This window comes from Nerophis ophidion, linkage group LG19 (assembly GCF_033978795.1).
Source record: "Nerophis ophidion isolate RoL-2023_Sa linkage group LG19, RoL_Noph_v1.0, whole genome shotgun sequence".
In the NCBI taxonomy this organism is placed as follows: domain Eukaryota; kingdom Metazoa; phylum Chordata; class Actinopteri; order Syngnathiformes; family Syngnathidae; genus Nerophis; species Nerophis ophidion.
In genome coordinates, this window is record NC_084629.1 from 47,708,539 (window position 1) to 47,734,166 (window position 25,628).

Below are 25,628 nucleotides of genomic sequence, written 5' to 3' on the forward strand. Positions count from 1 at the left end.
TATGTTTGAACACGATGCCACAAGTCTGGCACACCCGTCTTTCCGAGGTGTCGCCCATTCCTCTTTGCAGCACCTCTCAAGCTCCATCAGGTTGGATGAGAAGCGTTGGTTTTGATTCAGGATGTCTCTGCACATTGCTACATTCATCTATGGAACTATCCTAACTATAGTTTCCCAGTTCCTGCCACTGAAAACCATCCCCACAGCATGATGCTGCCACCACCACGCTTCCCTGGAATGATACTGGCCTGGTGATGAGCGGTGCCTGGTTTTCTTCAAACATGACAGCTGGCATTCATGCCAACGTTTTTAATCTTTATCTTGTCAAACCAGAGATTGTGTTTAGTCATGGTCTTGAGAGTCTCTGTGGTGTATTTTGGCGAATGTTTTCCTAAAAAATGGCTTCTGTTTGGCCAGTACCATCCACCTGATTGGTGGATTGCTGCATTGATAGTTTTCCTTCTGGAATGTTCTCCTCTCTCCACAGAGGAATGCTGTAGCTCGGACAGAGAGCCCATTGGGTTCTTGGTCACCTCCCTGACGAGACTACGATGGATGCAGCAATGGATGAAAACCAATTCTTCCCATCCGACCTGACGGAGCTTGAGAGGTGCTGCAAAAAATGGGTAAAGAGCAATAGGCGATGTCAAAGCGTTGAGGGGATTCGATCTGGTGGCTGCAGGATTAGGTCTCTGCTTTTTGTAGACAATGTGGTCCTGATGTCTTCATCTGGCCAGGATCTTCAGCTCTCACTGGATCGGTTCGCAGCAGAGTGTGAAGTGACTGGTATAAGAATCAGCACCTCCAAGCCGAGTCCATGGTTCTCGCCCGGAAAAGGGTGGAGTGCCATCTCCGGGTTGGGGAGGAGACCCTGCCCCAAGTGGAGGAGTTCAAGTACCTAGGAGTCTTGTTCACGAGTGGGGGAAGAGTGGATGGTGAGATCGACAGGGGGATCGGTGCGGCGTCTTCAGTAATGCGGACGCTGTATCAATCCATTGTGGTGAAGAAGGAGCTGAGCCGGAAGGCAAAGCTCTCAATTTACCGGTCGATCTACGTTTCCATCCTCACCTATGGTCATGAGCTCTGGGTCATGACCGAAAGGACAAGATCTCGGGTACAAGCGGCCGAAATGAGTTTCCTCTCTTAGATAAAGGGTGAGAAGCTCTGTCATCCGGGAGGAACTCAAAGTAAAGCCACTGATCCTCCACTTGGAGAGGAGCCAGATGAGGTGGTTCGGGCATCTGGTCAGGATGCCACCCCAACGCCTCCCTAGGGAGGTGTTTAGGGCACGTCCGGCCGGTAGGAGGCCACGGGGAAGACCCAGGACACGTTGGGAAGACTATGTCTCCCGGCTGGTCTGGGAACACCTCTGGCTTGCCCGGGAAGAGCTGGACGAAGTGGCTGGGGAGAGAAAAGTCTGGGCTTGCCTGCTTAGGCTGCTGCCCTTGCCACCCGACCTCGGATAAGCGGAAGAAGATGGATGGATGGAATAGGCAAAACTGGCCACAGGCGCCATGATTGTGTCATGTATCAAAAATACTAGAGGCCGTAATTGCTTCCAAATTTGCATCAACAAAGTATTAAACAAACTATGTGACTATTTATGTCGTTTTAAATGTATTTGGCTGAATGAACATGCATCGGACGCCTCGGTGTCCTTAGAAGTATTCTTGCTCATCCATGCGGACTGAACAATGGCCAAGAGTTGGTGGGCGGCTGAGGGTGGAGTTGGCTCTCTTGGTTGCTTTGTTGGGTCTGCTTCTGTCTCTGACCATGCTCCCCCCCCAGCAGACGATGGCGTGGAACACCGCAGTGTGTGTGGGTGTTAAAGTGACGCTTTTGTTTGGTTGCTTATCCATGCATGGTGCAATCGTTTGATGTTTCCCTATTACACACGTTTATGTGTGCTATGGCTTTGAGGCTTTTCCCCTCCCCCTTGGCCTCATTCTGGACCCCCTCTCCAGGGCATTAGACTTAGACCCCCCCCGCCCCAGTGTTTACCTGTTTCTCACCTTTTTTGTAAGGAGCGCCGGAAGTTGGCAGACCCGTCAGCAATCCTGTTCTGTCTCCCTGTAATGTTTGTCTGCTCTTGAATGGGACTGACTGCAAAATTATGAGGACAAAAAATTACTTATTCCATTTTGGAATAAAACTGTAACATAACAAGATGTGGAAAAAGTGAAGCGGTTGGACACATGATGCAACCTGAACATGCTTATGGGACTTACTGGTGTGCCAGGGCTTCCCTTGTCCGACCAGCAGGGGTCACTGTGGAACAAGCAACGCCAGAGCTCTAATTTTGAAAGTGACAATGTTTCATAATTACATATCATGTAACTCAGGGTTCGGGAACCTTTTTGGCTGAGAGAGCCATGAAAAGCAAATATCCATCCATTTTTCTACCGCTTATTCCCTTTTGGGGTCGTGGGTGCCTATCTCAGCTACAATCGGGCGGAAGGCAGTTTACACCCTGGACAAGTTGCCACCTCATCGCAGGGCCAACACAGATAGACAGACAACATTCACACACGAGCCATGAAATCCAAATATTTTTAAATGTATTTCCGTGAGAGCCACATTGTATTTTCTAACAATGAATACAACTAAATGCATGCATTTTTAAGTAAGACCAACATTTTTAGAGTACAATAAGTCTCTTATTATTTTTAATAACATTTTTGTTCTGAAGCTAACCAATAATGAATCAAATACTTCTTACCAATAATGCGACTTCTTAAACAGGTGCGGTAGGAAATGGATGGATGGATTAAAATGCATGAGAATGTTTTGTATTTTGAACGTTATTTTTAACACTCTGATTACCAGCAAAATTATTCATTACTTATCGTGTTAAGCAATGTCAGCTAAGATTTATCTGAGAGCCAGATGCAGTCATCAAAAGAGCCACATCTGGCTCTAGAGCCATAGGTTCCCTACCCCGATGGAACTGATAGTCTGCAATGAGGTGGCGACTTGTCCGGGGTGTACACTGCCTTCCACAGCAGGGCTAGGCGACCAGGAAAGGGACAGTCGGTAGAAAATAGATGGATGGTGGATCGTGACGTCGCTACCATTAAGCAGATATATTAAAGCAGGGGTCACCAACGCGGGCACCAGGTCGCCCGTAAGGACCAGATGAGTCGCCCGCTGGCCTGTTCTAAAAATAGCTCAAATAGCAGCACTTACCAGTGAGCTGCCTCTATTTTTTAAATTGTATTTATTTACTAGCTGGTCTTGCTTTGCTCGACATTTTTAATTCTAAGAGAGACACAATTCAAATAGAATTTGAAAATCCGAGAAAATATTTCAAAGACTTGATCTTCACTTGTTTAAATAAATTAATTTTTTACTTTGCTTCTTATAACTTTCAGAGCGACAATTTTAGAGAAAAAATACAACCTTAAAAATGATTTTAGGATTTTTAAACACATATACATGTTTACCTTTTAAATTCCTTGCTCTTCTTTCCTGACAATTTTAAATAAATGTTCAAGTATTTTTTTTTTAATGTAAAGAATAATAAATACATTTTAATTTAATTCTTTATTTTAGCTTCTGTTTTTTCAACAAAGAATATTTGCGAAATATTTCTTCAAACTTATGATTAAAATTCAAAAAAATTATTCTGGCAAATCTAGAAAATCTTTAAAATGTATTTTAAATTTTTTGTTCTGGAAAATGTAGACGAAATAATGATTTGTCTTTGTTAGAAATATAGCTTGGTCCAATTTGTTATATATTCTAACAAAGTGCAGATTGGATTTTAACCTATTTAAAACATGTCATCAAAAATCTAAAATTAATCTTAATCAGGAAAAATGATTAATGATGTTCCATACATTTAAATTTTTTTCAAAACGATCCGAATTAGCTAGTTTTTCCACTTCTTTTTTTCGGTTGAATTTTGAATTTTAAAGAGTCGAAATTGAAGATAAACTATGTTTCAAAATTTAATTTTCATTTTTTTTGTGATTTCTCCTCTTTTAAACCGTTCGATTAAGTGTTTTTTCATCATTTATTCTCTACAAAAACCTTCCGTAAAAGGGAAAAAAAATGTACGACGGAATGATATACCCATTTTATATATATATGTATATATATATAGAGAGAGAGATTTATTAAAAGGTAAATTGAGCAAATTGGCTATTTATGGCAATGTATTTAAGTGTGTATCAAACTGGTAGCCCTTCGCATTATTCAGTACCAATAAGTAGCTCTTGGTATCGAAAATATTGGTGACCCTTGCTCTAGAGCAATAGATTCCCTACCCCTGATGTAACTGATAGTCTGCGATAAGGTGGCGACATGTCTGGGGTGTACGCTGCCTTCCGCAGCTGAGTTAGGTAACCAGGAGAGGGACAATCGGTAGAAAATAGATGGATGGTGGATTGTGACGTCGCTACCATGAAGCAGGTATATTAATGAAAGCTGCTGTTGAAAATTGTAGAAAAAATGGCATCCAGTAAACAGCGGGTTAAGGAGTGAGCTCAGGCCGGCCCACACGCCTCATAGACCGGCTGGAGGGGGCGGGGAACGACCCGGGAGCAGACATTCGGTGGGCAGGGCTTCAATTTCTCGTACTGTAGGTTGGATAGGAGGAAGCAATATTTCCCCCACAATTCACACACCGACGAGGATTATCTCCTTTCTCCCCCATCGAGACCCAGAAAACGGAACAATTTTGAGCGTTGTCAGGCCTGTGTTCGCCGCGCAGCAGACTTCCGCGATGATGGACATGGAGATGATGCCTCAGGTACGTAAACCGGCAGCTTCTTTAAATGACAAGTGTGATATAATTCACATATTTACGTGGAATATTGTGTCTACCTAATACTAAAAATACCGTGCGTCACAATGTAGAATTACAACCATTTCCTCCTGTTTGGCGAGTCATTAAGTTGTGACGTATTTTCCTCGACAGGAAGTTGAGAATTGTTAATATTTTGGGTTTGCTTTTTTGTTTACAATAACATTTTTACTTCTATTTTGTTGTTTAAAGCCGTTATGTCGTCCGGTTAGTGGAAATAAAAGAAGCTGCGTGTTGTTTTTCCTTTGACTTACCAGCAGACATGTGATCTCCTATCTGACACCAAGGAGGCGGAAACACACACAACCAGACTTTCAGCTAAAACTCCACTCAGTTTCTGTTTCTGTAAACAAATAAAATATATGAGTAATAATATTCAAACACCTTGCTAGATAATAGAGGTGAGGAGCAATGAAGAAAATACAATGCTTTGAGTGGAACATGCTAGAACAGGGGTCGGGAACCTTTTTGGCTGAGAGAGCCATACAAGGCAAATATTTAAAAAAGTATTTCCGTGAGAGCCATATACTTCTTTTTTTTTTAAACACTGAATACAACCAAATGCTTGCAAGACCAACATTTTTAGAGTATACGCCAGGGGTCGAGAACCTTTTTGGCTGAGAGAGCCAAGAAGTCAAATATTTTAAAATGTATTTCCGTAAGAGCCATATAATATATTTTTAACACTGAGCACAACTAAAAGTGTGCATTTTTAATTAAGACCAACATTTCTACAGTATAATAGGTCTCTTATTCTTTGTAATAACGTTGTTATTCTGAAGCGAACTTAGGAGGGGGTGTGGCCTGCGGGTCTGCAGCGAGGACCGGCCTCGAAATCCGCGACAGGTGTGTAAATGGCCCACCTGGGCCTTGTTGAAGAACCCCCAAGAGGGCTAGTCCTAGACTAACCAATAATAAATTATTTCTTACCTTTAAGGCAACCTCTTGAACAGGTGCGGTAGGAAAAAGGATGGATGAATTCAAATGCATGAGCATTTTTGTATTTTTAACGTTATTTTTAACACTGTGATTACCAGTGGATTTATTCATTACTTATTGTTTTAAGTAGTGTCAGCTCAGATTTATCCGAGAGCCAGATGCAGTCATCAAAGGAGCCACATCTGGCTCTAGAGCCATAGGTTCCCTACCCCTGTGCTAGAACATGCCCACCTTCACTTTTACCGGACATAACATTAGGCACAGAGATCCAATTGAGTTTATGCAACGAGTAGTGTTTACTTTTTGAGCCACATAATACAAGAAAATGGCATAAATATTGATAAAAAGAAAAAAGTGGAGATTAAGAACTATCTAAAAGAGGCAATTCCTGAAGAAATTGCCTGTGAATATTGAAGTGAAATGTTGATAGACTATAGAATAAATGTAAGAATACCGCTAGTTCGAATGTTGGAATCGTTAAAATGCTGAAATGGTTCGAATGTGGGAATGGTTTGAATGTTGAAGAGTTTGAATTTCCAGGACAACGGGAATTTTGTTTGGAACTTGGGACGACACAACCGCTTTCTGTTCAGGAGAGAACACACAGAAGATAATACAAATAATAACGGAAGAAATGAATAAATTAAAAAAATGGTTTGATAAAAACAGGCCATCCTTGAATCTCAGTAAAACTAAAATAATGCTATTTGGTAACAGTAGAAAAGAGCATCAGACACGAATACAAATAGATGGAATAGATATCGAAAGGGTAAAAGAAACCAGATTTTTGGGAGTATTAATAGATGATAAAATGAACTGGAAATCTCATATACAAAACATACAACATAAGGTGGCAAAAAATATTTCAATAATGAATAAAGCAAAATACGTCCTGGGCCAAAAATCACTTTCTATTCTCTACTGCTCGCTAGTGTTACATATCTGAGTTATTGTGCAGAAATATGGGGAAACAACTACAAATGTGGGCTACATTCGTTAACTGTGTTACAAAAAAGATCGATTAGAATAATACACAATGTTGGATATAGAGAACATACAAACCCTTTATTTATTGAGTCAAAAATATTAAAGCTCGATGACTTGATAAAATTGCAAACAGCTAAATTGATGTACAAAGTAAATTATAACCTGCTACCAAAGAATGTACAACAATTCTTCTCAACTAAAGAGGAGAAATATAACCCTAGAGGAAAATCTAACTTAAAACATTTGTATGCCCGTACAACACTTATAACTTTTAGCATATCAGTATGTGGAATTAAATGATGGAATGGATTAAGTAAAGAAGTTAAACATTGTACTGATATGATCCAGTTTAAGAGGATGTTTATATTAATAGTGCTTACAAAGTACAAAGAAGTATTATGAGAAACACTTTCAAACTTATTGAAAATAAGATATTCTTCATCTTAGTATGTTAATGACTGAAATAATGAAGTACATGTCAGAAAACTGCTGTGTTACTCACTCACAGATGTCATTTTGCTATTGATATTTTGCTGTAAAGAAGGTCAGTGAATGAATGTTTATATTTGTGGGCGCTCTGAAGTGGAAAAGGGCGAGGATTAAATAAGCTTTGCTTCTTCCTACTCCTTTTCGGACATGATGTATTGTGTATTGCCAAATGATGAAATTACCTGATGTATAATGTATGCATGTCATGTTCCAAATAAACTAAGAAAAGAAAAGAAGTGTTTGTTTGAATGTCCAGGATAAGTGTAATGTGTTGATGTTTGAGTTGGCGACTTGTCCAGGGTGTACCCGCCTTCCGCCTGATTGTAGCTGAGATAGGCGCCAAAAGGGAATAAGCAGTAGGAAATAGATAGATGGATGGTTTGAAATTTGAGGAGTTTGAATTTCTAGGACGATGGGAATTTGGTTTGGAACTTGGGAAAGTGTTAGTTTGAATGTCCAGGATTGGTGGAAGGTTTTAATGTTGGGATGGTTTGAATGTTGAAGAGTTTGAATATCCAGGAAAACAGGAATTTGGTTTGGAACTTGGGAAAGTGTTAGTTTGGATGTCTAGGATGAGTGGAATGTGTTCATGTTTGAATGTTGAAGAGATTGAATCTCCATGACAATTGGAATTTGGTTTGGAACTTGGGAAAGTGTTAGATTGGATGTCAAGGATGAGTGGAATGGTTTGAATGTTGAAGAGTTTGAATTTCAAGGACGACGGGAATTTGGTTTGGAACTTGGGAAAGTGTTTGAGTGGAATGTGTTGATGTAGGAATGGTTTGAATGTTGAGGAGTTTGAATTTCCAGGACAACGGGAATTTTGTTTGGAACTTGGGAAAATGTTTGAGTGGAATGTGTTGATGTAGGAATGGTTTGAATGTTGAGGAGTTTGAATTTCCAGGACAACGGGAATTTGGTTTAGAAATTGGGAAAGAGTTAGATTGAATGTCCAGGATGAGTGAAATGGTTTGAATGTTGAAGAGTTCGAATTTCAGGGACGATGGCAATTTGGTTTGGAACTTGGGAAAGTGTTAGATTGATTTTCACGGATGAGTGGGATGTCTTGATGTTGGAATGGTTTGAATGTTGAACAGTTTGAATTTCCAGGAAAACGGGAATTTGGTTTGGAACTTGGGGAAGTGTTAGTTTGAATGTCCAAGATGAGTGGAATGTGTTGATGTTGGAATGGTCTAATGTTGAAGAGTTTGAACTTTCAGGAAGACGGGAATTTGGTTAGGAACTTGGGAAAATGTTAGTTGGAATGTCCAAGATGAGTGGAATGGTTTGAATGTTGAATAGTTTGAATTTTCAGAAAAACGGGAATTTGGTTTGGAACTTGGGAAAGTGTTAGTTTGAATGTCCAGGATGCGTGGAATGTTTTGAATGTTGAATAGTTTGAATTTTCAGGAAAACAGGAATTTGGTTTGGAACTTGGTAGTTTGAATGTCCAGGATGAGTGGAATGTTGAATAGTTTGAATTTTCAGGAAAATGGGAATATAGTTTGGAACTTGGGAAAGTGTTAGTTTGAATGTCTAGAATGAGTGAAGTATGTTGATGTTGGGATGGTTTGAATAGGTTGAAAAATGTGGGAATTGTGCAACTTGAAAACATGTCCCATTCATTTCAATGGGTAGTTCCTGGAAATTTTGGGAAAATAAGACTTTTTGGAAAATGATGAGCATGAATGTCCTGAATGAGCTGAATTGGTCGGTGTTGGAATTGTTTAAAATTGGGCAAGAAATGTTGATGTAGATAATGGTAATAAGGAATTTCAGAAATTTTTTGAACTTGGAAAAAGGGTAGTGTGAATTTCCCGAATGGTGGAATTTGTTAAAGATGGAATGGTTTAAAGAATGTGGGAATTGTGGAAGTTTGACAAATGGCCAATTCATTTTGAATGGGGAAAAACGCCAGAAAAAAAGGAATAATGGGAAGTACGGGATTGTTGACGTAGCGCACACAATTCCTGAACGGGCTGAATGTTTTGAAGTTGTAACAGTTAGAATCAGGTGAAAAATGTGGAAGTTGTGGAACCTTTGAAGAATATACCATTCATTTCAAAGGGAATTTCTGGAAAAGCGTTTCAATCGGGTGAAAATGTTAAAGTTAGAACGCGCCAAAATCCGGACAAAAAAATTTATTATAATAATTATAAATAGATTCATTTTGGTGTAGAAAACCATATGTGCGAATGCTTTGGAGAGTTCACACAATGATACAAAGCTCTGTCTTCAAAGACAAACATTTTTAAAAGCCATGTCACAATATTAAAAATATCAAAATGGCCACTGCATCCTTTTGAGTTCTGCAGTATGCGGTCCTTAATAATAATATTAGATTTTATTTGTAAAAAGCACTTTACATTGAGCAAACAACCTCAAAGTGCTGCAGTGTATTAAACAAAAAATAATAATAATAAAGAGATAATAAAAGTAAATAAAAACAAAAACTAGAACAGCCTAATAGCTAGAACTAGTATGCATATATCTTTAAAAGTTGGTTTTTTTTTAAGAAGGGTTTTTAAGCCTTTTTTAAAAGCATTCATCGTGTGAGGTGCCCTCAGGTGGTCAGGGAGAGCGTTCCACAGACTGGGTGGAAAACATTTGGATACCCCTGATTTGTACATCTTTCTGCACTGAGCGGGCGTTCGATACAAATGTATCGTTCTATACTCCAAGGAACAGGGGACGGAGGTGTTTTCACGGTGTGATTTAACTCAGTGACCTAGTGGTTAGTGTCCGCCCAGAGATGGGTAGGTCGTGAGTTCAAACCCCGGCCGAGTCATACCAAAGACTATAAAAATGGGAGCCATTACCTGCCTGCTTGGCACTCAGCATCAAGGGTTGGAATTGGGGGTTGAATTTGCAAAAATGATTCCCAGGCGCGGCCACTGCTGCTGCTCACTGCTCCCCTCACCTCCCAAGGGGTGATCAAGGGTGATGGGTTAAAATGCAGAGAATAATTTCGCCACACCTAGTTTGTGTGTGACAATCATTGGTACTTTAACTTTCAGTTTAACTAATTCTGTGGCTAACCCCAAGACAAGAGTGGCTATGATTATCGTGAATAGGTAACTTCCTACAAATGTGTAAGGATGAGTGTACTCTCACTCTGGGCCGGTTTGGAATGTGTGCGCTCCATCGTCCAGGGTCAAGGGTGCGTGTCCGCTGACGTAGGATAAAACGAGACAAACTCAGGCCCCTTTGAGGGCCTTGTTGTTGTTTTTGCGAGACGGTCCTGTAAAAGAGCAGTTCAATGAACAACCCAGACTGCAAACACTTAGTCAACTCTCACCCAGTTTGTGTTGAAGTGTGAAGTCGTCTTATAACGCGTTAGAAATGGTTGAAACTCATGTTCCCTTTAGGAGAAGTGTGGTCTGACGAAGACATGGTGTTTGTGTTATATACAGCACAAACACAAAGGGGATGTTGCGGAAAAGAAACAGGCCTTATTTATTGGACTACTTCCTTGCTACGGTGCCAACTCAGACTTGTTGACGCTGTTTTTTTTATTTTTATGATTAAGCCGACTTTCGTTCACCCACACCTTAAAAGAAACTTATTCACCAAATATAACTACTTTATGTATCATGGGTTCTCCATGTCAAACATGAGAAAGTTGCTCATTTGACTTGTCCCATGAGATAAAGGCCAACAGAAAGTTTGTTTTAACCCCCGGCATATATTTTTTGAAGCTCTTCCTCATTCCTTTTAAACAAGCCACCATGATGTCTGGTGGTGTGATCAGCCGCCCGGTTGCGGGCCGATGTCATTCTCAACGGGCGGTAATCTTGTCATCTTTTCAGGCCACTGATGCAACACCCAGGCAAGAGTGGGTGTGCTTAACTGGATACACAGTAATTGGTTCAGCTCTGTGGTAAAGAGTCTCACTCCTGCTCCCAACTTTTAAGATATGTCTGAAAGCTACACAAATGTATAAATCACACCGCATAAACATTTCCACGGATCTTGGGTTTGTGCAACATTCCGAGGGTATTGTGAAATGGCCTCCTTCTGTAAATAAGTTGTGGTTATGAACTCAAGAAGAGTGCGGGGAGTTTTATTTTAGATTTTCCCTGCCGAAAAATGCAAAATTTCTACAAATATTTTAGCTTTGAGTGTTGTCCAGTACATAGAGGCAACAGAGGAATACATAAAGTTGGCAGCTTAATGAGCTACAAACAGTCATCCAGTGAAATGATACCATCTATGGAGTGTAAACTCAAGGAAACTACATTTTTAGAATTAAAGAGTGTTGTTATCATCTTGTGAAATGATATCACCCTTTTAAATAATGTCATCTACAGAGTGTAAACTTAAGGAAACTACATTTTTTGAATACAAGATTGTGGTTATCATGTGGTGAAATGATACCACCTATTTACTATAAATAATGTCATCTACGGAGTGTAAACTCAAGGAAACTAAATTTTTATACTACAAGATTGTTGTTATCATCTGGTTTAATGATACCGCCTATTTAAATAATGTCTTCTACGGAGTGTAAACTCAAGGAAACTAAATTTTTATACTACAAGATTGTTGTTATCATCTGGTTTAATGATACCACCTATTTAAATAATGTTTTTATGGAGTGTAAACTCAAAGAAACTATTTTTTTTTATTACTAAAAGATTGTTGTTATCATCTGGTTTAATGATACCACCTGTTTAAATAATGTCATCTACGGAGTGTAAACTCAATAAAACAAAATTTTTTGAATACAAGATTGTTGTTATCAGATTAAATTATACCACTTAAATAATGTCTTCTATGGAGTGTAAACTCAAGGAAACTACATTATTTGAATACTAGATTGTGGTTATCATCTGGTGAAATGATACCAACTATTTAAATAATGTCATCTACGTAGTTTAAACTCAAGGAAACAACATGTTTTGAATACAAGATTGTTGTTATCATCTGGTCCTCTCTTGCGCGGCTGTCCGGGTGGGGTTTCTTAAATGCCTCAAATGTCCGGCATTTTGAGTCAGGGTTGCGTGTATTTTCAATGTACGTTCAGGGTTAAGAAGGGGTTATAAACAAAACAAATTGTGAAGGTGAGCAAGCAGCAGCATTTGCGAGGGAAGAGGATTGATTGTCAATCAATCCACTCCCTCGCTCTCTCTATTGTCAACGTTATCAATCAATGATTAATTTAAACTTTTATTAATAGATTAGTAGATCAAACTGTCATTCCTCAAAACATAATATTGAGTCAAAATCAATGTTATTATGAATTATTCACCTATCCAAGGTTCCGATTATGTCCCATCAAATATTCCACTTAGAAAAATATTTTTGGTGGAAGATTTTGCATATTTTGTATGTTTGCCATAAAAAAAATTGTGGAAAACAAACAAAAAAAACATAAAAAAACTAAAACATTTTGAAAAGAGGAATAGATGTGAAGTTGATGTAGACTCCAGAGATTTAAGCGTTAAATTAAAAATGTATGTTTTCCCTGGCACACCATTATCATTTCATGACCCAAGCAAAACACTTTTATACTGAAATAAATACAATGAATTAAATAAAAACACAGAAAAACTACGGTAAAGTTTAGATCCATGAAGGAAAGAAGAAAGTGAATGAATGTTTATAACTGAATACATTTACATATGTATACAAATTGGTCTTCTTTTTTATTATTTCTTTTAATGAATTAAGTAACGTTTATGACAACCTTTTTCCCAAACACAATATAGAATGTGAGATATAACAGGACGATGCATAAGTTTATCATTTGTTTTCAAAACGCTTACAAAAAAGTGGGACCCCAAAAATTTACTGTGGGACCCCATTTTTATGACTTGATTTTTGAAAATTCCTAGCGCCAACACTGCTGTCAACAGAGGAGGAGAAAAATGCATTATTTAAATAAATATATTATTTACAAAGCAAGTTGGAGTATCATTGGCAATTGTTCACCTAGTCCCGGACTTGGCACGCATATATGTGTCCTCTTTTTGGGGATTCCAGAAAATGGTCAGCCTACACCAGGCTTGGGCAATTATTTTGAACCCGGGGGCCACATTTAGAGAAAAAAATGTGTCTGGGTGCCGGTATATCTCTTTTTAAGAACACTTATACAAAACCTCACAATAATGTGTGATTGAATTCTAAAAACGTTATGACAGACCGCCTTAAAAAACATAATGGAATTTTACATTTTTCTATGAAGGATAAAACACTGAATATTGACAAAATCTGATCGTCACACCCCCTTTCGATTGACATATTTTACAATCATGTGGAACGCAACAAACAGTGAAATATGACCGAGAAGGGTAAAAAACCCCCACCTACATTCTGAAATATCTGACATATCACTAAGCTTTAGAACTTTGTTGTGAAAATCTCCTTCTGCGTCTATGGACATGCTCCCCGCCCACACTGTTTAGTGCCTCGCCTGAGCTGCTGTGACGTAGATGACCATAGTAACTAATTAGATGACCATAGTAATTAATTACATTACCATATTAACTGGTATTTCATCCATAAGCACAGATTCCAAGCATTGAAATACTTTGTATAGTTGAAGACTTGCGGTCATTAGAAAACATCACTTCACATCATGATAGCAGCTACACTTTCCATCTTAAACAGGGTTCTCAGACACACGGCCCGCGGGCAAATTGCGGGCCGCGAGACCTTAATTTGCGGCCCCCACCTTAATATGAAAGTTTAGTGTTAGTGCGGCTCGCGAGTTTTATATGAATAGCGCTAGACAGCGTTGTGTTAATTGGGTCCAAAATGGCTCTCTTTCAACGTTCTGGGTTGCCTACCCCTGCATTAGTGGAAAAGCGGCAAATGAGTGAAAGCGATATAGATGTTGCCATAGAGACGAGGGTTTTCTTACGTCCCTGGCTGCAGTCACACCGCGACATCTGTCCGTCAGTAATAACAGTCCCTGGACCAATTCAAATCGTTATGTTTTTTTTATTGTTTAGTTTGCATTGCCTCACACGATGAACACTACATATATTTCTATATGACGCAGGATAACCATCACTTTTTTGCGGTCGCTATCCCGGTACTTTCCAGGCTATTATCCGCCGACCGCCGTGTTGCTGTAGGGAGGAAAAGTGGAACGACACACATTGCTAAAATAACATTATTCTTTGGCATGGGCTAAATACAAATATATTCCACAACCCCAAACATGTCTTTTTTAAAGCCGGCAGTGAAGAGAAAGGTTTGTGATGAGCAAAGACAATTCCAGGAGAAGTGGGCGATGCAACATTTCTTTGTTGACTACAGGGGCACCCCGACGTGTCTTTTTTGCACGGAGAAATACAAAATAAAATACAAGGGATACAATTTGAAACGTCATTATACAACTAGACATGCTGAGGAGAATGCAACATTTTTTTAAAGATATCTTTACTTGAGGCCCTGCCTCACCCAGACTCCGCATCCAATGATCCCCAGGTAAAGTGAGTTTGAGACCCCCGATCTTAAAGATCTAAAGAAAAATATTTTGGAATGTCCGGCGGGCCATATTGAAAAGCGTAACGGGCTCCATGTGGCCCCCGGGCCTTAACTTGCCAAGGTCTGGCCTACAGTAGTCTTTCTGTTGCTAAATGAGCTGCGGTCTGGTGAGTTACTCAACTCTCATGTAACGTCAATCACAATGGCGGTTCAACTTCTGAAGAGTGGAAATTGAGTGATTCATTTAAAGAGTGAACGATTACTTCAGTGTTGAAGGACATAATGGGCGACAAAGAGCATAGCATCGAGGGAGGACTCATTATCCATTATTCATGCACCTTCTCCCACTTGACATTAAAACCGGCGTTACTGTTGGTGAACTAATAAGGAGGGAAAGGGCGTCGCAGGTTCAAACCGTGCTCTCGGCAAATTGGCATTGTTTTTTTTTTTTTCACCTCCTCCTCCCACCGTATGAAGGCACCATTTAATCTCGACGCACCCTCTTTTCCCAGAACATGGACGAGATCGACATACTGTGGAGGCAGGACATCGATCTGGGCGCCAGGCGCGAGGTGTTCGACTACAGCCACCGTCAGAAGGAGTATGAGCTGCAGAGGCAGCAGCAGCTGGCGGAGGAAAAGAGATTGCACCTCCTCCAGGAGAAGGAGAAGGCCCTGCTGGCACAGCTGCAGCTGGATGAAGAGACGGGAGAGTACGTGCCACGTCTTTTGCCCGGTCGCCCTCTTCAGCCTCCTGCCACGCCTCTGGAGATGACACAGGTAGCTGCATGTGAACGCTTTTCACACATGAAAAGCCCAAGCCACTCCCGCCTCTTTTAATAGGTTGCGGCCTTTATCAGTCGCTAGGCGGTTGCTCTGTGGCGACGGTGGCCATGCAATTTGTGTTCTGCAGTCTAACCACCGTAAAACATTTTGAAGGCTTAACAACATCACCTGTCTGTTGCAGGATGTCAGCTTCACACAGGAGAATACGGAGACTTTGTCGTTTGACGAGTGCCTGCAACTCCTCGCAGAGACGTTTCCTATAGAGGAAGCTAAGGTAAGAAAGCCATAACCACGTCTTACATCATTAACTTCCACACAGCCTTTTGTGAAACGGCCGTAACCAAGTGTTTTTACCTCATAGGATACTTCAGTCTGCCTGGAAACGACTGCAACTGTCACCACCGCCAGCAGCAGCAGCAACGTTGTCATGATGTCCCCCGAGCAGCCATCTTTGCCCCCACTCACGCTTGCGCCAGCTCCTCTGGTTGCATCCCAGCCCCAGAGGATGTCTCTTGATTTGGAGCAGGCCTGGATGGAGCTGCTGTCTCTCCCTGAGCTGCAGGTATGAGCTTTGAATATCGGCGTAAGGCACGCACGTACACACACATCTTGGATTGCGTAAGGTTTTGGCTCGCACATTTGCAGCTTAGTGTGGGTAGTACAACCGCAGTGTGGCAATCTTTCAATGTTTTCTTTCTGTAAGATATCAGCGATAGCAGCCCAGGGTAATGGGTGAGGCTTTGCCACTTGTACCGACAGGCTCTTGGCAAGTCTGAAATGTGCATTAGGGAATAGAATTCTACCTTTTCTACTTTTTAGAGATAATATTTGCCATAGTCAGGTGGGAGCTCACTAATTTCAATTTTACTCTTGAAACGGACATTTTTCATACTGATCTAAGTGGGGCAGTGCACCACCAGATTCAGCAGACGGCACTCTGGTTAAGTGGTTCAAAGATAGAATAAAAAAAAAAAACACAGGACGAGATGTTGAAACAGTTCCTTGTGCCAAATGTGGGGAGTGTTCATTCGAGATGTCCTTGTTGTTGAGAGTGGTAGAAAGGCAACGTGGGGGTGTGGGGGCTGAGGATGTTCTTGTGAGTTGTGTGGGATATGAGACTTCATCCATTCATCTTCAACTGCTTATCCGGAATCGGGTCACGGAGACAACAGCTCCAGCAGAGACCCCCAGACTTCCTTCTTCAGAGCAACATTAGCAACTTCCTCCTGGGGCATCCTGAAAGCGTTCCCAGGCCAGAGAGGAGACGTAATCCCCCCATCTGGTCCTTGGCCTGCCCTGGGGTCTCCTCCCAGTGGGACGTGCAACGAGGATTTCCCTAGGGAGATGCTCGTGAGGCATCCGCACGAGATGCTCAAACCACCAAAGCTGGCTCCTTTCCAAGCGAAGGAGCAGCGGCAAACTCCGAGTCTCTCTCGGCTGACTGAACTTTTCACCCTATCTCTAAGGGAGATGCCAGCCACCCTTCTGAGGAAACTCATTTTGGCCGCTTGTATCCACGATCTTCCTCTTTCAGTCATGATCCACATTTCTTAACCATAGGTGAGAGTAGGAATGTAGATAGCTCGGCACAGCTCTCGTTTCGTCACAACAGTGCGGCAGAGAGACTGCAACACTGCTCCGATTCTCCGGCTGATTTCCTTCTCCATCTTTCCCTCACTCGTGAACAAGACCCCAAAATACTTAAAATCCTCCACCTGGGACAGGGTCTCGTTCTCTACCTGGACTGTACAAACCATCGGTTTCCTGCTGAGAACCATGGCCTCAGATTTGGAGATGCTGACCCTCATTCCAGCTGCTGAAAACTTGGCTATGAGATAAGTTTGCAAGTCTCGGACATGAGACCTGGTCAGGGTTAAATTCCAGGACAATTGGACCAGCGACACATCTTCAATAGTGTGACCCTGCATCATTGGGTGTTTCGGCTTTCAAACACCATACACCCTCCGCAAAGGTGGCCTGCCGAAGGATGATCAGTCCTCAGCTTGTTTCCTGTGCTCAACTGTTCCTGAAATTGATCCTGTTATACTGCTGTTTACTGGGGTCCTTCCGCTTGAGCCAAATCCACTGGCTGCTTCTTTCAGCTGCCTCTGAGACTGCTCTAATGGTCCGCCGCAGAGCCTGAATGTGGCTGCCGGCAGTCTGATGGCAGACTACGTCGCAAATCTTCTGCATTGCACTTCAGCTGGATAGACTTTGGTGTTCCAGCCACGCTGCCTCGCTTCTTCTGCTAGCTCTGAGTAGCGCAGCTTCTTACGTTTGTAGGCCTCCTCCAGAGTTCTCCCATGGGACTGTGAGCTCTATTATGTAAGCAGTCTTCACCGAAGGGGACCAGAGCACCAAGTCTGGCCTGAGGTTGGTAGAGGCAATCTCAGGTGGGAAAACTAGCAGTTTGCCGATGTCTGCCAGCATCTTCCAGTCGCGGGCTATGTTTGGTGGAAAGCTGTTTGGTTGTTTTCCCGCCCTCTCAGACAAACATTGTTGTCTTCACGGGATTAGATTAGTTGCCGGCACTATGCATGCTCTTAGGGCTAGTTATAATAAATCTAAATGGTGCACGATGCAATAAAAGGGACAATTCTATCTGGAAAAACAACTCAGATAACTGTCCAGTGTCCTCACAAAATATGAACATACCAATAACACGGCAAAAAGCAGAAAAGGTACAGTACAGGCCAAAATTTTGGACGCGCCTTCTCATTCAATGAGTTTTCTTTATTTTCATGACTACATCATTGATTGTCACATACAAATTATGAATGAACACATGTGGGGTTATGTACTTAACAAAAAAAAAGGTAAAATAACTGAAAACATGTTTTTTATTCTCGTTTTTTCAAAATAGCCACCCTTTGCATTCTCTCGATGAGCTTTAAGCACACTTGTGAAGTGAGAACCATTTCAGGTGACTACCTCTTGTAGCTTAGCGAGAGAATGCCAAGAGTGCGCAAAGCTCTTTTTGTTAAGTACATAACTCCACATGTGTTCTTTCATAGTTTTGATGCCTTCAGTGACAATCTGCAATGTAAATAGTCATGACAATAAAGTTAAGGCATTGAATGAGGTGTGTCCGTCCAAACTTTTGGCCCGTACTCTATTTAATAAATTAGGGCTGTCATAAACAAGTTAACTCATGTGATTAATGACACAAAAAGTATTGCATTCATTTTTGATCGCCGTGTGTAATGTTCTATATTTTCAATGGAACATATATTTTGGTGTTGTTTACTTGAGTCATATTGCCATCATAGTGCAGTCTACATGTATCTCTCATGTGTGACTGCCATCTACTGGTCACATTTATCATTTCACCATGTACCAAATAAAATAGCTTCGAGATCGGTATGCACAACCAAAATTATTCCGTACTTTAAGCGCACTGTCGAGAAAATGAAAGGATTTTAAGTGCGCCTTACAGTCAGAAAAATATGGTACATGTAGTAAAGTAGTAAGTGTCCTCCTCCATCCACCCTCTTACCCAACAAAAAACAATTTTAGTATTTCATTGTTTTTTGCACGCAAGATTATTCTCTACACGCAATTTATTTTGTCCATACATGCTCCATCCTTACATTAAAATTGCATTTGTGCTCTCTTTAAGTTCAATTGAATCATGCAAAACATTATTAACCTGTGATTTAATCTGATTACAAAAACATTTGACAGCATTAAAAATGTTTGGCATGAAGGTGTTTTCATTGTCAAACATCTTCTTTTCCTCAGCAATGTATGACCCAGCAAATGGAGGACCCGCTGGAAACGGCAACCTACCCTCTTCCAACTAGTGCTGAAGCACAGGATCCTAGCTACCCTTATTACCCAATGCCCAATCTTGCAAACAAGGAACAAAACAATTTAAACGTGTGTCCAACACTGAACACATTCGAAGGCTCGGTTTGCAGTATGTCCCCGCCGGACAACCTGTGCCGAATCGAGCCAGAAGCCCCCCAGTTAAACCCTTTCAGCCATAATAGTTATTGCGACAGTTTTTATCCTGTCGTGTCGGAGGAGAGCGGTGGTCAGCCGGACCCCGAAGTAGACGAGTGCAACGTCCAAAGCCTGTACAGCCTGTCGCCCGGTGACACGTTTATGCGGGGCAAAAACAACCTCTCTACAGAAGTGCCGGACGTAGACTCGGGACTCTCTTCAAGTACAAGTCCTCACACTTGCTCTCCTGGAAAATCTCTGTATGGAGACGAAGGTTTTGGTTACAGCGACTCCGACATGGAAGACATGGACCAGAACCCCGGCAGTGCAGAATCTGATTACTCGGAGATGTTCTCATTGAATTTCCAACCTGAGAACGTTCAGCACATAGTGCCTCTGTCTGCATTAGTGGGCCAGCCTCAGAGCCAGGACAAGCCGCCCAAACTGGAGAATATGGATCCGGACGAGGAGACGGGCTACAGTTCGCCGCCTTTCACCAAAGACAAGCGCAAAAGAAGCTCAGATGTGCGTCTCTCTCGAGACGAGCAGAGAGCCAAGGCCCTCAACATCCCTTTCACTGTGGACATGATCATAAATCTTCCTGTGGATGACTTCAACGAGCTGATGTCAAAGAACCAACTGAATGAGGCCCAGCTGGCCCTGGTCCGAGACATCCGCCGCCGCGGCAAGAACAAAGTGGCGGCACAGAACTGCCGGAAACGAAAGATGGAGAACATCGTAGGGCTGGAAAACGACCTGGACTCGCTCAAAGAGGAAAAAGAGCGCCTGCTGGGCGAGAAATCACGTAACATGAGCGGCCTTCGAGAGATGAAGAGGCGGCTGAACAGCCTGTACCTGGAGGTGTTCAGCGTGCTGAGAGACGAGGACGGCAACTCCATCTCCCCGTCCGACTTCTCACTGCAGCAGTCAACCGAAGGCAGCGTCTTCCTCGTCCCTCGCACTAAAAAGACTTTTATCAAGCGCTAAGATCACCCCTTAAGACCTTTGTAATAAGGTACTGCATTCATGTAGGAGCACTATGCAATAACTTCCTCAGCTTTAAGAATCAGTAGAACTATTGTATAGTTTTTCTTTGTTCTTCCTGGATGTTGTAATATTTTTTTATATTTTATCTCTTTTGTACTCTACATATTCTATACCTGATTATTTGTAAATAAGCATTACATACATTTGAGGAATACAAATGTTAGTGTAAATATACATACTGTATAGACATTGTTTCTGTATGCTAATGATGTGTTTTATAACTAGACCCTGTATGATTTGCTGCACAGGTTCTTTTTATGCTTTTCAATAAACCCTTCCCTAAAGCTATATACTGTACTACTTTTTCTATGAAAGCAGATCCTTGTTAACTTGGAGCACAGCTTAAAAACCGATTGATTCCAGATGAATATATACAGTTTCAGGATTATAACACAATTTACCACTTGGCAGGCTCACATAGCTCCAAATGATTGGGATTTTGTACAGAAATAAAAAGTGTTTATCGGCTTTAAAACCACTTTCCCAACCGGGTCGCTTTAATTTACAGCAAAAGTGTTTGTACAGTAACCTAAATCTTTTAATACCAAGGAACCCATGTCACAAAAGTCACACACGCTGCATTTGTGTTGGGAAACAAAGGCCACAATTGTTGACCTGCACTATAGATTGGCCAATGTGAAGCCCGCATGACAGTCCTACAATGGTAAAACTGGGCTGGTGTTCTTAAAAGCAAAGCCCGACACAATCGCTGTTTGCACTTTCACACACAAACGCTACCTTTAACCGCCAAGCCCACATTCTGCAGGGTGTATATTTGGGTAGCTGCCAAAAATAAACAGACACAGATAGTCAAGTAATAATACTTTTGGAGATAAATATATTTTCATAACTGACCAATGACTTACCAGGAAGAAAAAACAACATTCATCCATCCATTTCCTACCGCTTGTCCCTTTTTGAGGTAGTAAAAACAACAATCCTTGGGAAATAGGTTTTATTTCAGACCACATACTTCACATTTGACAGTTTCTGTTGACATAGTTTAAATGAGACCTTGTTTAGGGTAGAGTATGTCTATACAATAAATTGTTCCCACGATTCCTAGGTATTTAATGTCAGCAGCACCTTGTCAACTATTGAAAATATAAACATTAGCTCCTATAATTTACATCATTTTAAATGTGGCCTAGCATTTTACCAAACTGTTTGATTTAATCTTAATGGTATACATGTATATCATACAATTACGTTTGAATACAACAACGTTAACATAAATCTTTGAGAGGCCAAAAAGCATGACAGGCCAACTATGGTGTTTCTGATGAGTCATAGGGCGGATCTACGTTTTTTTCTTCAAAGTTGTGCTATTATGAATTAGACGAGGCTAAATCGACTTGGGCCATCCAAAATGGTGATTGCAGTTCTAGTGAAAATCAATTAAGTTAGTGATCTGATTTTTAAGTTAAGATACTAGATCGTGTTTGATTAAGGTAGGGTACCAATTTAAATATTTTCCTTTTAAGTCCTGGCTCTATGTTGTGTGCCTATATTCCCAAAGGTCTGGCCTCTGATAGTTTAGTTTAAAAAAAAAAAAAAAAAAGAGCTATGAACTAATTACAAACAATTATCTGGCATTGTTAAAGAGCAGAGTCATAACGCCTCTTCTCAACAGTTTGAAGGGTTAATAGTTCACATTTCATGACTGCATACTGTAAAGTTCTTAATTGTTACCAACCTGGCCAAACAAGTTAATTTGTATTTGTTGAGTTGGTTTTTTTTTTTGGCAAGAAATGAAACATGTCCTGGTGTGTGTGAGGGAACTAGATATACAGTATCTATATAACAGTATCAGATTTATTAAATAATATATTTAATACACATGCTATTTTACTTAGGTAGACTGTGCTTTTTGTTCAATGCAAGAAACAAATATATACACATATATATCAACTCATACATATATATATACACACACACACACATATATATGTATATATATATACACACACACACACATGTATATATACACACTCCCACACAAATATATATATATACACACACACACAAATATATATGTATATACAGATTATATATACATATATATATATATATACACATGGGATGCACGCATGCAGTAAAAATTAATGCATGAACTAATGTGGTAAATCACAAAAATTGATTACATTAACCATGTACACACTTCAGATTTATCATAAAATTTACTTTGACTGTACAAGCTCTTTTACCTTAACAGCCATATGGTCAGAGATCGGATCAACGCATGTGTCAGTACGAAAATGAGTGAAGACTTCAACTGCTGGCAAATTTCACTCAAATACAGCTGTAAAGAACTTTAGATTAAACTTGCATATATATACACATACATTTATGTGTATGTATATATACACACAAATACATATATATATATACACACACACACTTATAGTATATATAAAAATATGTATATATATGTATACATATATGTGTACATATATGTATATATATACACACACATATACAAATTAGTATATACATATACACATATATATACATACGCATACACATACATATAAATACACACACACGTATGCATGTGTGCATATATATATATATGGCTGTCAAATGATTGAAATATTTAATTGCATCTTTCATAGTTAACTCAAAATTAATTGCAGACACATGTAAAGACTCAGCATTAGTAAGTGTACTCTAGAGGGGTCATTTTTAAAACTGTCTAAACAATTTGTTTGCTTTAATGACATTCTAAGCTTTTTTAAAACATTTTTTTTTAAATAAAGTAGTTCAAAACAAAACGGACATAAACATGCTTTTAATGACAATAAAAAAATACCTGCAGTGCGTTGGTGTATCCATGACAGAGTTTTAATTCCTGCTGTAGGAGCACTTGCATTTAAAGGAGCTACACTTCTGTGTTCAAATACCAGTTTTGCACATTAATGACAATCTGTGGGTTGTTACAATCATGATTTGATTCTCAAAGATGTCGGGTCATGTAATCTATGACATTTCTACCTGGATTAATGCTGCCGATATTTTGGACATTATCTGTTGCACAAGTTAATGGTGTTCATGAGGTTGCATGACAATGTAAATGATAAATGGGTTGTACTTGTAAAGCCTTTGTTACTTTCAAGGTACTCAAAGCGCTTTGACACTCTTTTTACATTCACCCAATCATACACAACCTTTTGTATCTACAGTATTAATAAAATGTAATATTTGCCCGCTATTCATTCTGCAATTGTGGACTAGCAACCAAAACATGTTATAAATGAACATACACAATATTTGAGCCTGCCCAGGATCATAGATTACACTACCAAATATCTTTGACGAAGCATGGTCGTAATGTAAGATATTTTTCATTTTGGTTAGTTAAAGTTAAAGTCCCTACAATAGTCACACACCCTAGTTGAGGTGACTGCATTTGACCCATCCCCATGTTCACCTCCTGGGAGGTAAGGGGAGAAGCAGCAAAGCCACGCTCGAGAATCATTTTGGTGATTTAACCCCCAATTCCAACCCTTGATGCTGAGTGCCAAGCAGAGTAGATAAACCGAATGTGAAGCATAGTGCTATTATTTTGTAACTGGAAATGTTTGATTGATTTGAAAAGAGGCAGTCATATATGAGACGGCAGTGAATAGTGTGAGGGAGCCATCATGTGAACATGCTGCTCTGTCATGCTCCAGCACTTTTCTCCTGTGCTTTCTTCATAGAATTTGGTTGTTCGCTACAGCAGTTTTTCAACCACTGTGAGATAGTCTGGTGTGCCGTGGGAGATGATTTAATTTGAACTATTTGGGTTAAAAATGTTTTTTGCAAACCAGTAATTATAGTCTGCAAATTATGTGTTGTTGAGTGTCTGTGCTGTCTTGAGTTCGGCAGAGTAACCGTGTAATACTCTTCCATGTCAGTAGGTGGCAGCGGGTAGCTAATTGCTTTGTAGATGTCGGAAACAGCGGGAGGCAGTGCGAATGTACAAAGGTGTCTAATGCTTAAACCAAAAACAAAAAGGGGAGTGCCCCTAAGAAAAGGCATTGAAGCTTAGGGAAGGCTATGCAGAACGAAACTAAAATGGAACTGGATCCTAAGTAAACCAAAACAGAATGCTGGACGACAGCAAAGACTTACTGTGGAGCAAAGACGCTGTCCACAATGTACATCCGAGCATGACATGACAACCAACAATGTCCCCACAAAGAATGATTAAAAACAATTCAAATATTCTTGCTTGCTAAAACAAAGTAGATGCGGGAAACATTGCTCAAAGAAAGACATGAAACTGCTACAGCAAAATACAAAAAAAAAAGAGAAAAAGTAAACAAAATAAGAGCTCAAAACAAGAACTAAAACACTACACAGGAAAACAGCAAAAAACTCAAAATAAGTCAGGGCGTGATGTGACAGGTGGTGACAGTACACCTACTTTGAGACAAGAGCTATGGTGGTGCATGCTTGGTTTTGCTTTAAAGTCATATCCAACAATTGCAACAACGACCTTATACTGTCAACTGAGTTTCGTTTAATGATTTCTACTGGTGGTGTGCCTACGTATTTTTTCAATGCAAAACATTTGCCTCGGCTCAAAAAAGGTTGACAAACACTTCAACTACAGCACGGGCCTGATTTACTAAGATCCTAAAACTCCGCGCTAAACAGCATAAGGAATCTATAAAATACGCATATTATTAGTGGGTGTGTCGCGCGTGATTTACTAATACTGCATGTACAATTGTTAAGTGGTACAGACCACCTTATTTAAATGAGGGTTTTACGTGTACTATACGGCAGTGGTCCCCAACCACCGGGCCGTGGTCCGATTGGTACCGGGGCGCAGAATAATTTTTTATTCATTTCTATTTAAAAAAAATATTTTTTTTTTGATTAAATCAACATAAAAAACACAATATACGCTTACAACTAGTGCACCAACCACAAAAACTTCCCTTTTTCATAAAGCGAGAAGGAAAAAAAAAAAAAAAGAACCCCCCCCCCCCCCGACAAATTATTAAGCGTTGACCGGTCCGCGGATACAAAAAGGTTGGGGACCACTGCTATACGGGGCATCACCATGGAGACACTCATTTACTGCACATTCATGTTATGCTGCTACCTGTTGCATTTTTGCTATGTTTTCAAACATACTGGAAACATTTACCACATTTTATGGGCATTTTTTAAAAGCAGTCGTGCAGTGCATCTACTGT

General features: G+C 40.3%; 1 protein-coding gene and 1 long non-coding RNA gene across 5 annotated transcripts in view; one reads left to right on the top strand and one right to left on the bottom strand.

The window, feature by feature from the left end:
* Positions 1–25,365, bottom strand: part of LOC133538500 (uncharacterized) — a 29,929-nt gene extending 4,564 nt beyond the window's left edge. For all 4 annotated transcript variants that reach the window (XR_009803017.1, XR_009803015.1, XR_009803014.1 and 1 more), the window contains exons 1-5: positions 15,799–25,365; positions 15,613–15,701; positions 5,062–15,423; positions 2,229–2,268; positions 2,013–2,103 (exon numbers count right to left, since the gene is read on the bottom strand). This is a non-coding gene — a long non-coding RNA (uncharacterized LOC133538500). The remainder of the gene's footprint in view (positions 1–2,012; positions 2,104–2,228; positions 2,269–5,061; positions 15,424–15,612; positions 15,702–15,798) is intronic.
* nfe2l2a (nfe2 like bZIP transcription factor 2a) lies at positions 4,546–20,724 on the top strand. Its single transcript, XM_061880187.1, has 5 exons — positions 4,546–4,753; positions 15,172–15,438; positions 15,626–15,718; positions 15,806–16,006; positions 19,186–20,724. The coding sequence occupies exons 1-5, from the start codon at positions 4,727–4,729 to the stop codon at positions 20,374–20,376; spliced, it is 1,779 nt and encodes a 592-aa protein (XP_061736171.1). The 5' UTR covers positions 4,546–4,726; the 3' UTR covers positions 20,377–20,724.
* Positions 25,366–25,628: the final 263 nt, after the last annotated feature.